Raw genomic sequence first — 13,518 nt, 5'->3', positions numbered from 1 at the left:
AGCGTAAAAACACTAAACTGATTAAACCAATTATCAGAATTATTGGATTTAAGCATTATTACAATCCCCTCATTTAGGACTGCTGTCTTCGTGGACACCAGTTTCACTAAATCCTATGAGCAGCCAAACAGCTAAGCAGTGAGTTCAAACTCACTACAAAACTCAGACTCCTTTAGATTCAGCTAATAATAAACTGTAGGTGTCTCACTACCAGAGATCCCTTTCACATTGTCACACCGATTTGTGATTTTATTCTATTATTGTAACACATACTGATCATAGCCACATGTTTTCTAACCTGGTTACTTTAAATCTCTCCTGCTGTCCACCCATGGTGTAGAAAATAAAAAGAGAAGCAAACAGGGATTCCTATCTTGCATTCATTTCTGATAAATGTATATTTGTTTAAATACGATATTGTCCTCAGGCGTGTGATGGAGCTCCTCGTCCAGGACTGGAGTTTATCAGCGAAGCTCCGTCTGCCGGCCATCAGCCGCCTGCAGAAGGTCCACAACGTCGACGTCGCTCTGCACGTGCTCAGAAGCAAAGGAATCGACCTCAAGGATGAACACGGTAATGAATAAATTTATGATCTGGGAGATTTGAATGAATGGCTGCCCTCAGCGAAATGGGATTTGTTGTGTATTTTTTTTTATCAACTATTTCAAAAGGTAAAGTGTTACATATTCATTGTGTTCTCATACTTGGTTGTGCTTTCTACAACTTTCCGACTCTTCTCTTTGATTACATCTGCAGTTCAACATCAATCTTCTGATATTCACATTATTTTTTCCCAGCCACAAACCAAAATTATGTTTGCAGCATGTATTTAACAGTTGTGTTCTTATGTTTAGGCGCCACCATTGACTCGAGAGATGTTGTGGATGGACACAGAGAAAAGACACTGAGCCTCCTGTGGAAAATCATCTTTGCATTTCATGTGTGTATTACATTTTGTTTCCCTCTGGTGAATAGTTCTGAGAAGTATTTATACTTTTTTAACAAGGTGATTGATGTGCTACTAATGTGTTTAGGTGGAGGTGATTCTGGATGAGGATCAGCTCAGGGACGAGATCGGCTTCCTGAAGAGAACCCTGAGGACCAAACGGAGCCTGGCGTCTCTGAGGACCGATCGGGGCCTTCAGCTGAGTCCGGCAATGACCAAGGTGCCGTATGAACACAGCAGCACCAAGGTTACCCTGCTGATGGACTGGGTCCGCTCTGTGTGTGACTTCTACAACCTCAAGGTGAGACACACTGGGGAAAAAAAAAAAAAAAAAACACTGTCATGTTCGGAGTTAAAGTTCCAGAGTTCTATAGGTTTTGATTAAATTCTGTCTTGTTTGGCTTGGTGCAGTATGACCACTTACTTTAAAGTGCTATTGGATTTTTCTAACCTTTGGTGTTGTGTCTTTGCTGGAAGCTTTATCTTCAATCTGTCTATAAACAGTTAATGCTTTCTCTTTATTTCAAATGGAAATGATTTGACGAGTAAAGAAACAACGTGAGTATTAGGTTTGAAATAACCGATGAACATGGTGATTTTGCTTAGGCTGCTAAATTTGCACCAAATGCCAACCTCAACAAAAAGATATCATCAATACAAATATCTACGGGCAGCTACGTTTCTGTGGAGCAAGGATATACGCCCCATGTACATTTGACAATCAATTACAATATGTGTGCAGATACATATTTTGCACATACACAACCAGTCAAAAACTTTTTACACACCTTCTCATTTAGTGTGTTTTCTTTATTTAAATTTAGACCATTTACATTGTAGATTCTCACTGAAGGCGTTAAAGGTATGAATGAACACATATGGAATTATGTAGAAGTAAACAAAAAAGTGTGAAATAAGTCAAAACATACTTATAACTTATATTTTAAATTATTCAAAATAGCCACTCTTTGCTTTGACAACAGCTTTGAACATTCTTGGATTCTCTTAATGAGCCTCATGAGGTAGTCTCCTGAAATGGTTTTCCATCAGTCTTGAAGGAGTTCCTAGAGATGCTGAGCACTTATTGGCTACTTTTCCTTCACTCTGCGGTCCATCTCATCCCAAAACAACAGGATTGGGTTTAGGTCAGGTGACTATGGAGGCCAGGTCGTCTGACAGCACTCCATCACTCTCCATCTTAGTCAAATACCCCTTACACAGCCTGGAGGTGAGTTTGGGGTCATTGTCTTGTTGAAAAACATGTGATGGTCCAACTAAACGCAAACCAGATGGGATGGCATGTTGCTGCAGGATGCTGTGGTCGCCATGCTGGTTCAGTGTGCTGTCAATTCTGAATAAATCCCCAGCAGTATCACCAGCAAAAAAAACCCACACCATCACACCTCCTCCTCCATGCTTCACGGTGGGACCATGCACGTAGAGACGATTTGTTCACAATTGTTTGTTTGCTACATAATTCCATATAGCTTGCTTTATAATTTTGATGTCTTCAGTATGTATCTACAATGTAGAAAATAGTAAAAATAAATAAAAAAAAACATTGAATGAGAAGGGGGGCTGCACAGTGGTATAGTGGTTAGCACTTTCGTCTTGCAGTGAGAAGATCTCTGGTTCACGTCCCGGCTTTCCCGGGATCTTTCTGCATGGAGTTTGCATGTTCTCCCTGTGCATGCGTGGGTTTTCTCCGGGTACTCTGGCTTCCTCCCACAGTCCAAAAATATGCTGAGGTTAATTGATCATTCTAAATTGCCCGTAGGTGTGAATGTGAGAGTGATTGTTTGTCTGTATATGTAGCCTTGTGACAGACTGGCGACCTGTCTAGGGTGTCCCCTGCCTTTGCCCGAGTCAGCTGGGATAGACTCCAGCCCCTCTCCAACCCTAATGAGGATTAAGTGGTGTATAGATGATGGATGGATGGATGGATGGATGGATGGATGGATGGATGGGTGAATGAGAAGGTGTGTCCAGACTTTTGACTGGTAGTGTATATCAGGGCCTTGGAATTTAAAGACGTCATTCACATCTCTGTAGTCCATTAGCCATCAAGGAATTGCCGCTGCTTTGATTTGTACATGTTTACTATCAGCATTGCCCAAGCGCAGTGTATAGCTCTAAATTCTTAAGAAATCCAGTGCTAACCCCGTCCGCTACAGCACAACCTGTAATCAGCTGCTGCATCCTGTAGAAAGCACAACTTCACAGCCTTTCAGGAAAAACCCAGGGAAGCATAAAGTCCAACTTCAAGGATACAGTAAATGAAGTCTGCTGTCTGTGTGAGCAGGTGGAGAACTTCACCGTGACGTTCTCGGATGGCCGCGTCCTCTGCTATCTTATCCACCACTACCACCCCAGTCTCCTGCCAGAGGCGTCCGTCAGTCACAGCACCACTCAGACTGTCGAGTGCTCACCGAGGGGCCGACTGGAGCTCAGCTGCTCAGCCAGCGACTCCGACAGCTCCTTTGACTCCATGCCGACAGGCCCGAACGGTACGTGTCAGTTGTGTGCTGCAACCTCAGTGCAGCTGCCTGTATGGATGCATCTTTTCATCTACTGTTCAGTTAGCAGGATGTTTGTGCGTCACACGGACATTTGGAGAAAATCAAAGTGTGGAAAACGGCAAGAAACAGGGATTTAAAAAGCTGCACATCCACCTGTTAGATGAATTTTTTAAGCTGAAAAGTCTTCTTCCGATAGAGAGCATTGATATTACTTTACAATCCGGGCCACATTTCAACCCAAACTAGATGTTTTGGAACTTTTGCTGGCTGAAACAAAAAAACATCATTGTTCTTCACTTATAGTGACTTAATATTAGAGAACAGGTGAATGATATCATATTGTGGCTCAGAAGTTAAATGTGTTTTCTAGCTTCAAGGAGATTATTATAAATGTAGGAACAGACAATAACGACACGTAATGATGTTATTCTGTGATCAGGGCTAGATTCTCCATCACTGAAGTTTAAAGAGCTCCTGGATAATGAGAAAAACAACTTCAAACTGGTCAACAGTGCTGTGGCGTTCCTGGGCGGAGTTCCTGCCATGATCAACCCAGCTGACATGTCCAACACCATTCCCAACGAGAAGGTGAGATGAAGACGGGAGCTTTTCTCCACTCTTTCTGCTTATGTGTAGAAACCAGATGATAGAAGTAATTAAATAACATGTTTACATGCGCTGTAAGCAGATTTCTCTCATTACTGTTCCTGTCACCAGGCTTGTAATAACTGATTGCATGTAAGGCCATAAAATACGTGTTCTAAAAGAGAAATGGAGCTTTCTATTCCACTCAGGTCTCTCTCTAAACACAAAAAATCCACATTGCTATTATTATAACATAAAGTGTTTGTAGCTGTTTGTTGAACAGCAACGTGGCATTTGTTTCTCTCAGGTAGTTAAGGCTGCAACCAACAATTGTTTTTCATTATCACTTTATCTGCAGATAATTTTGTCCGTGAAAGCAAGACCTGTTATAATTTTTCAAACCTGAAGATATTAGTTTTATTCTAACATGACAAATAGAGAGATGTTTGGCATTTTAGCTTAAAAAATACTAACCTGGTTAAACCAATTTTCAGAATTAGTGGATTTAAGCATTATTACAGTCCCCTCATTTTAAAAGTCAATATTTACAGTGGCTCAAAAATACACATACAGAAAGAGTTTCCAGCATGTCTGAAAACTGGAGTCCAGACCAGCGTGAAACCCTACAGCTTCAACCATATTGATTTGTTTCCAGGTTGTGATGTCCTACCTGTCCTTCTTGTGTGCTCGTCTGCTGGACCTGCGGAATGAAACCAGAGCAGCTCGGGTCATACAGGGCGCCTGGAGGAAATACAGACTAAAGAAAGATCTACAGCTCTACAAGGTTGGTGCTATGTTTTTATTTATCTGAGTAAATTAAAAGCAAAAGAGCCACTTGAGCCCTTCATGTATGAATGCAATAATTCAGGTCAGATCAGGAGAACAACCAAATCTGTTTCAGTTGCTGGTGTTTTGCTTTGTTATTATTATTACTCCCTCAAGGAATGCAGCAGAGTTATGTGACGATCGGCGTACGTTTGTCCTTACGTCTGTTATTCTGTCTGTGTGCAACTTTACTCAAAAACGGATTGACGGATTTGGATGAAATATTCAGGGAAGGTCAGAAATGACACAAGGACCAAGTGATTAGATTTTGGCAGTGATGCGGCTTATAGTCTGGATCCACGGATTTGTTAAAGATTTCTGTATCTTTGTGAGTTACCTGCACAGCGTCACTGTAACTATGACAACAAATGAACACTACGTCAGCTGCCTGCTGATGATCACATGGTTGCGATCATGCTACAAATCCAGCTCTGCAAAGTTATTGGGACTTATCTGTTGGAAATGATTCAAGGAACAACTGATTAAATTGTGGGGATGTTTCTGAATCCCATCAGTTCCTTCCGCCCGCTACATATTTAGGTCATGCGATTCGGTATCCGTACATAACACACACCTGTGCTCAGCACAAGGTCATTTTGTTTGTGGGTACATCTATATTAAATGGCCAAAATTCTATTGTGCCGTGATTTCTGATGCTGCATTTCTAAAAAACAACAAACAAAACAAGCCAAACAGAAAATGCTGCATTTCTGACAATGCCATATGGGGGAATGAGCAGAGCAGAGTACTGCGCTCTCTGAGTACTTTTCTTGTTTATTTTTGGATTGTTCATAATTACTTTCCCCAGAACATGTTATTGATGCTGTATACATGGGTAGTAATTTTGGTGTCAATTATCACTTTGAAATCAATGTGACACTATGACAAACCTATAGTTCCCCTGTCTTTGCAGGGTTTTTCACTGAGTTTCAGCTCTTGTTTAACTGTCCAACCAGCTTCAAATTAAAGATGACACTGCTCGATATAAAAGAGATACAGAACAAAAAATAGAACCAGTATTAAGTTTATCTCATTTTCTTCTTTGGATACAGAAGAGAAACATGGCTGCGGTGAAAATCCAGGTGGTGGCAAGGAGGTTTCTCCAGAAGTGCAGAGCTAAGAGGCAGAGTCAAGCTGCTGTTATCATTCAGTCATTCTGGAGGGGCTATGTAACCCGCAAGAGGCTGAGACTGAAAAAAGAGGCTCAGCTTCGGACGGTGCAGCACGAAGCAGCAACTGTTGTCCAGGTAGGTTCACATATGTACTGATAAACAGGACTGATAACAAAGTGGGAATGACCCAAGTTGAACATGATTAGACTTTCTGAACATGTAGCTACACTGTACTGAAAAAAACTATCCATATTAGATGTTGCAGTATTTTTCAGTGTCCTCAGGTGTTGCTTGATCTGATTTAGTTTTTCCTACTTCAGAGATTCCAGTTGTAAGAGTTTGGCCAAGGACACGCTGATATTAATGGCCATGAATTTACATGCTCTCAAGTCAACCTTTATGATTTTGCTTCTTTTTTTTTTGGACAATTTCCCTTTGTCAGTTTTGTTACAGCAAGGACATTTGCTGCACAATGAAGCGGCCATATGCAATTGTTCATTGAATAAATGTTTCTTATCTGGTCTGTACAGGCTCAGTGGAGGATGTTTTCGGCCATGAGGGATTACCAACGCCTCAGATATTACACCATTGTTGTCCAGGCACAATGGCGAATGAGGAGGGCAACCTCTTCTTATGGAAAAATCTACTGGGCGGCAACAGTCATTCAGAAGTACTCACGAGCATGGGCTCTTTCAAGAAGAGATCGGGACCATTATGTCTGCCTTAGGACTGCAGCGGTGAAAATACAGAGAGGGTACAGAAGATGGAAAGCTCAGAAAACACACAAAGAAAATCGTGCTGCTGAAGTCATACAAGCTGCATTTAAAGAATGGTACAAGGACAAGATGGCAAAAAAATCTGCCGCTGCTGTAAGAATTCAATCTTGGTACAGAATGCACACGTGTCTCTGTAACTACAGAAAGATCAAGAGCAGTGCTGTGCTCATTCAAGCCCAGTACAGAGGCCATGTACAAAGGCGCTGCTTTCGGATGTTGAAGTTGCAGCACCACTCGGCTGTTGTCATCCAGAGTGCCTTCAGAGGGCATGCTGCCAGGAAACAGGAGGCCAAGATGAGATGTGCTGCAGTCATAATCCAACGCTGGTTCAGGGCCTCTGTGGCAAGAGACACGGAAAGGAACATGTTTCTGAGGATGAGACACGCGGCTGTTACCATACAGGCAACTTATCGGGGAAAAGTGGCTCGAGAGTCGCTGAAAAAACGACACGAGGCAGCAACAGTAATCCAGGCAGCTTTTAGGAAATACGCTGCCCAAAGGCACTACTTTGTCTTGAGAAAAGCTGCAACTGTGATACAGCAGAGGTACAGAGCCACAGTTTTGGCTCGTAAGACAAAGAATGAATATGATGGTCTTAGGAATGCTGCGCTCACTTTACAAGCTAACTGGAGAGGCAGAGCTGACAGGAAGAGGATAAAACAGCGGCATCAGTGTGCAACACTGATACAGGCCTACTATCGTCAGCACAGAGCACAAACAGAGTACAAATCCATGAAGGCAGCAGCTGTAGTCATACAACATGCTTACAGAGCCTTTGTGGCTGGAAAGGAGACGAGGAAAGCATACCTACAAAAGAAAGCAGCATGTGTTATTCTCCAAGCTGGATTCAGAGGCATGACAGTTAGGACAGAGCTGAAGAAAAAGCACCAGGCAGCGACTGTCATTCAGTCTTTTATAAGAATGTTTTTATGTAGGAAACAGTATTTTTTCCTTCAGAGTGCAGCAATTATCATCCAATGCCGATACAGAGCTCTTCTACTCTGCAGAGAGCAGCAAAATGAATTCAGAAAACTAAAGCAAGCCACCATAACGATGCAAGCTGTCTTCCAGGGACTGAGGGTCAGGAAAGACCTAAACAAAAGGCACAATGCCGCCACAACAATCCAGGCTCAGATCAGGATGCGAAGAATGCGTTTGGCTTACCTTGCTACCCAGCGTGCTGCAATTGTTATACAGCAACGCTACCGGGCTAAAATGCTCATGGATCAACAGATGCAGAGGTACAGAAGAATGAAATGTGCAGCTGTCATCATCCAGGCAGTGTACCGTGGCCACCAGGACAGGAGAAAAATTGCAGAGATGCACCGAGCCGCGACATTAATTCAGAGAATGTTTCTGACCACCCGAGATAGAAAGCAGTTCCTAGCTATCAAGGCAGCAGCTTTGGCCTGTCAGCAGAGGTACAGAGCGGTGATCCTGGCAAGAAAAGACCGTCTGGACTATCTGTCAAAGCGCAGCGCAGTCGTTTGTCTGCAGGCAGCCTACAGAGGATATGAAGTTAGAAAGCAGCTGCGAATCGAGCATATGGCAGCTGTAACAATTCAGTCTCACTTCAGAAAGCACCAGCAGAGAACCAACTACAAAAAGCTCCGCTGGGCTTCCTGTGTATTACAGGCACGTTATAGAGCTAACAAAAAAATGAGAACGGAGGTGCACGCCTTAAGAGCCAAAAGAAATGCTGCTGTTGTCTTACAAGCTGCCTTCCGCGGAATGAAATCCAGACGAATCATCAAACAATGGCATCAGGCTGCCAATGTTATCCAGAGAGCTTATAGGGCCCGCTGCGAATGCAAGCACTATTTTACCTTAAAATCTTCCGTGCTCAGCATTCAGCGCAGGTATCGGGCAAATGTTGCGGCAAAAAAACAAAAGAAACAATATGAACAAATCCGTAAAGCAGCCATCATCCTCCAGGCAGCGTACAGAGGGCAGCAGGTCAGAAAGGAGGTTGCTTGTCGCCATCAGGCCGCCGCTGTGATCCAATCTGCATTCAGAAAACACAAAGAGCAAGCCAAATTCCAGGCAATGCGACTGTCTGCCATTATCATCCAGAGACGCTATAGAGCTCATGTTCTTCAGAGGAGAGACAGAGAGAACTTCCTGACAATGAGACGTTCTGTAGTTGTTCTTCAGGCAGCTTTCAGAGGTTGTCGTGTGCGGAACAACATGACCAAGATGCACAGGGCAGCTACTGTCATTCAGGCCAACTTCAAGAGGCACAAACAACAATCTGCCTTCAGGAGACAACGCTGGGCAGCCTCTGTCTTGCAGCAGAGGTTTAGAGCTCAGAGACAGAGAGACCTTGAGGTGAAACATTATGAGGAGGTCAGAAAGTCAGTCGTCATGCTTCAGGCTGCATATCGTGGAATGAAATCCAGACGAAACATCAAACAGATGCATCAAGCTGCCAGTGTTGTCCAAAGAGCTTACAGGGCCCACTGCGAACGCAGGCAGTATGTTCGTCTCAAATCATCTGTTCTGGTCCTACAGAGAAGATATCGAGCCACTGTAGCAGCAAAGGAGCAGATGCATAAATACCAAAAAATGTGTAGAGCTGCTATTGTCCTCCAGGCAGCGTACAGAGGGCAGCAGGTCAGAAAGGAAGTTGGTCATTGCCATCAGGCTGCCACTGTGATCCAATCTGCATTCAGAAAATGCAAAGAGCAAGCCAAATTCCAGGCAATGCGACTGTCTGCCATTATCATCCAGAGACGCTATAGAGCTCATGTTCTTCAGAGGAGAGACAGAGAGAACTTCCTGACAATGAGATGTTCTGTAGTTGTTCTTCAGGCAGCTTTCAGAGGTTGTCGTGTGCGGAACAACATGACCAAGATGCACAGGGCAGCTACTGTCATTCAGGCCAACTTCAAGAGGCACAAACAACAATCTGCCTTCAGGAGACAACGCTGGGCAGCCTCTGTCTTACAGCAGAGGTTTAGAGCTCAGAGACAGAGAGACCTTGAGGTGAAACGTTATGAGGAGGTCAGAAAGTCAGTCGTCATGCTTCAGGCTGCATATCGTGGAATGAAATCCAGACGAAACATCAAACAGATGCATCAGGCTGCCATTGTTGTCCAAAGAGCTTACAGGGCCCACTGCGAACGCAGGCAGTATGTTCGTCTCAAATCATCTGTTCTGGTCCTACAGAGAAGATATCGAGCCACTGTAGCAGCAAAGGAGCAGATGCATAAATACCAAAAAATGCGTAGAGCTGCTATCGTTCTCCAGGCAGTGTTCAGAGGGCAGCAGGTCAGAAAGGATGTTGCTTGTCGCCATCAGGCTGCCACTGTGATCCAATCTGCATTCAGAAAACACAAAGAGCAAGCCAAATTCCAGGCAATGCGACTGTCTGCCATTATCATCCAGAGACGCTATAGAGCTCATGTTCTTCAGAGGAGAGACAGAGAGAACTTCCTGACAATGAGACGTTCTGTAGTTGTTCTTCAGGCAGCTTTCAGAGGTTGTCGTGTGCGGAACAACATGACCAAGATGCACAGGGCAGCTACTGTCATTCAGGCCAACTTCAAGAGGCACAAACAACAATCTGCCTTCAGGAGACAACGCTGGGCCACCTCTGTCTTGCAGCAGAGGTTTAGAGCTCAGAGACAGAGAGACCTTGAGGTGAAACGTTATGAGGAGGTCAGAAAGTCAGTCGTCATGCTTCAGGCTGCATATCGTGGAATGAAATCCAGACGAAACATCAAACAGATGCATCGAGCTGCCAGTGTTGTCCAAAGAGCTTACAGGGCCCACTGTCAACGGCAACAGTATCTGAAATTGAAATTGTCCGTCCTGACCATTCAGCGAAGACATCGGGCTACTACGGCAGCTAAAGCGCAAAGAACACAGTACCTGGAAATGTGCAGCGCAGCCATCATCCTCCAAGCAGTGTTCAGAGGGCAGCAGGTCAGAAAGGAGGTTGCTTGCCGCCATCAGGCCGCCACTGTGATCCAGTCTGCATTCAGAAAACACAGAGAGCAAAACAGATTCCAGGCAATGCGACTCTCTGCCGTTATCATCCAGAGACACTATCGTTCCTGTGTTCTTAAAAGACGACAACAGGAAGAGTTTCTGTTACTGAAACACTCCGCCATCCAGATTCAAGCAGCCTTCAGAGGCTGGTGTGTCAGGAGGGACATCAGCCGACAAAACCGAGCTGCTGTTGTGATCCAGTCATACTGGAGAGGTTCAATGCTGCGGTGGATCTTCCAGACGAAGAGAGAAGCAGTAGTGAAGCTTCAGCGGAGGGTCCGAGCAGTGCAGCTCGGCAGAGAGGAGAGGAACAATTACTCCCAAATGAGGAAAGCTGCCGTCACGCTACAGAAATGCTGCCGAGGCTGGATTGCAAGACGGCAGGTAAAGTTCACCGGTTGCTAGAAATGTTTATCCTGCCTTCCAGGCAGCCCTTAGTTTACAGTACTTGCTCAAATGAAACTTAAAAGTAACATCAATAGAAGTGTTAATTTGATGTGACATTTGTGATATTAAAATAGATTTATTGATATGAAAGGAAATGACTGTCTGTCTGGAAGTATTGAAATTATGATTCATATTGAACAGGCTAAAAAAGGCTCAAAAATTTTTTCCAGTCCTTTAAAATTAAGCCAATATGTTTCAGGTACTTGTGGCAGTTCAGGCAGAGAAGAGACTCCGTTTTACATCTGCAGTTTTCCATCATCTCAGCGCCATAAAGATCCAACGAGCCCTGAGAGCTCACTGGGCTTTAGAGTCAGCTAAAAGACAGATCCATTCTGTCATCACCATACAGGTACAGCAACAAGAGCCCATAATGCCGTTTACTAGTGAAGAACACAACATGTCTTAAACTTGTTCTCTTATTTTTTTTTTTAAGCGATGGGTGAGAGCAAGGCAGCAGAGGACACGGTACCTGGAAGACAGGAAGAAGGTGGTTATAGCTCAGAGAGTAGTCAAAAGCTGGCTAGCTCGTCGGAACAAAGCCGCTTCCATCATCCAGCAGGCTGTTCGGAAATTCCTTCTTCTGAGACGCCAGAAGAAGGTTCAAAGGGCCATTGTCAAGGCTCAGGTATAACAATCACTGCTGAAATTAATACAGCTGATACTGAAACGGGCGAGTTCACACATTTTCATCATGTCATTTCTATATAATCTATAGTCGGATGTTTGTATGAGCCCTAAAAGTTTCCTCTTGGTTATACTGGCCAGTCAGAGTTAAAATGCCCTTTTAGTGTAAGTCAGTGACAAAATCCACAGACTGGATCCACTGTGCAAAAAATTTATTCAATTTTCATCTGAAGTTCAACTATTTGTGCTGAAACAAATCAAGTAAATATCTTCCAAAGTTACTTTTTTATTGCAACATTCCCCTGTTATTATCCATCCACTTCAATGCAATGAGAAACGCTGTCCAGAAGAAAAAAACAAATAGGAGCTTCAACACCAAAGACTGTAAGCTTGGAAGATATCTCCATGATTTTACTGCCTGGATAGAAGGACTGTGGATTCCACTGATACTGGGATGGATCCGTTGATGGCCAGTCTGTAAAAGAGACCTTTAAATGTCACGTGGACACTGAAATGAAGCTTTAGGACAAAGAATACAAACTTCAGACAAACTTGTCATATACTGATAAAACCATTTTCAACCACAGACACATGGCTCACTACAGGAACACTGTCCTGGTAAACTATGGCCTCATCTTCATTATGTGACCTCTGGCCAGAACCCATTAACTGCCACAGAAAACCTTGTTGTGGTGATGCAGCAGAAACTGCAGTTAATCATCAACATCCTGTTTAAGACAGAAGTGAAAAAACTGTGAGCTTATTCTTTATGATGGAGCTTGAATTATTCTAGTTCAATTTCTGTGACAAATCATCATTGTGTACTCCCACTTTGTGTCCGCTGAAAGTGTGGTGAAGTTTAAATGCCTCTGTAACACAGCAGTCTCAAAAACAGTTGTATCGACCTTCAAAGTTACAGAATGTGCAAATAATATCTGTAAAGCTTCTATAGAAGCTCTTATCACGTGACTCTGTAGTATTATTTATCATCATCACAGTATCTGTGGTGGTTAGCACTTTCGCCTTGCAGCTAGAAGATCCCCGGTTTCCGTCCCAGCCTTCCCGGGATCTTTCTGCATGGAGTTTGCATGTTCTCCCTGTGCACGGATGGGTTTTCTACGACTTTCTCGCACAGTCCAAAAACATGCTGAGGTTAATTGGTAACTCTAAATTGTCCATAGTGAATGGAAATGTGATTTTTTTTTTTGTCTCTCTGTGTAGTCCTGTGATAGACTGGTGACCTGTCCAAGGTGTCTCCTGTCTTTACCCTAAGTCAGCTGGGATAGACTCCAGCCCCCCGTGGCCCTAATGATGATTAAGCTGTGTGTAGATAAAGGATGGATAATATCTGAGGCTAAAGTACAATATCAGTCTAGTCAGCATCTCAACCACAGTCATGTGTTCTGCAGCATGCTGTTATTCTGTAGAGCTTTACTGTTCTGGCATCAGGCATTTGAGCTCTTAATCATAATGAAAAACCAATACAGTAATGAAATATTGTTTACCTTATTTTGACGCAATGGATGACATCACAAGTAAAGTATAAATCATCAAGAAAGTGTTAGATTCTGCTGTTGTGCTGTTCTAACTTTCAAACTAGGACTTTTGAGCAAATACAAGCAGTCGTCTTTGTCAGATCATTTTTGGGAGACCTGAGAACACAAATGTAGCATGTAATTACTTTTATTTTT

General features: G+C 43.4%; 1 protein-coding gene across 1 annotated transcript in view; it reads left to right on the top strand.

Moving 5' to 3' along the window:
• The window catches only part of aspm (assembly factor for spindle microtubules), a 31,185-nt gene that overhangs the window by 12,615 nt on the left and 5,052 nt on the right, over positions 1 to 13,518 (top strand). The window contains exons 12-21 of the mRNA XM_055004213.1: positions 428 to 573; positions 855 to 940; positions 1,035 to 1,247; positions 3,249 to 3,453; positions 3,905 to 4,053; positions 4,706 to 4,834; positions 5,928 to 6,122; positions 6,518 to 11,140; positions 11,403 to 11,552; positions 11,637 to 11,828. Coding sequence (XP_054860188.1) covers positions 428 to 573; positions 855 to 940; positions 1,035 to 1,247; positions 3,249 to 3,453; positions 3,905 to 4,053; positions 4,706 to 4,834; positions 5,928 to 6,122; positions 6,518 to 11,140; positions 11,403 to 11,552; positions 11,637 to 11,828 — 6,088 coding nt within the window. The remainder of the gene's footprint in view (positions 1 to 427; positions 574 to 854; positions 941 to 1,034; positions 1,248 to 3,248; positions 3,454 to 3,904; positions 4,054 to 4,705; positions 4,835 to 5,927; positions 6,123 to 6,517; positions 11,141 to 11,402; positions 11,553 to 11,636; positions 11,829 to 13,518) is intronic.

Source organism: Amphiprion ocellaris, chromosome 2 (genome assembly GCF_022539595.1).
Source record: "Amphiprion ocellaris isolate individual 3 ecotype Okinawa chromosome 2, ASM2253959v1, whole genome shotgun sequence".
Lineage (NCBI taxonomy): Eukaryota > Metazoa > Chordata > Actinopteri > Pomacentridae > Amphiprion > Amphiprion ocellaris.
The sequence above is the reverse complement of the archived record's forward strand: the minus strand, read 5'-3'. Positions and strand labels throughout refer to the sequence as shown.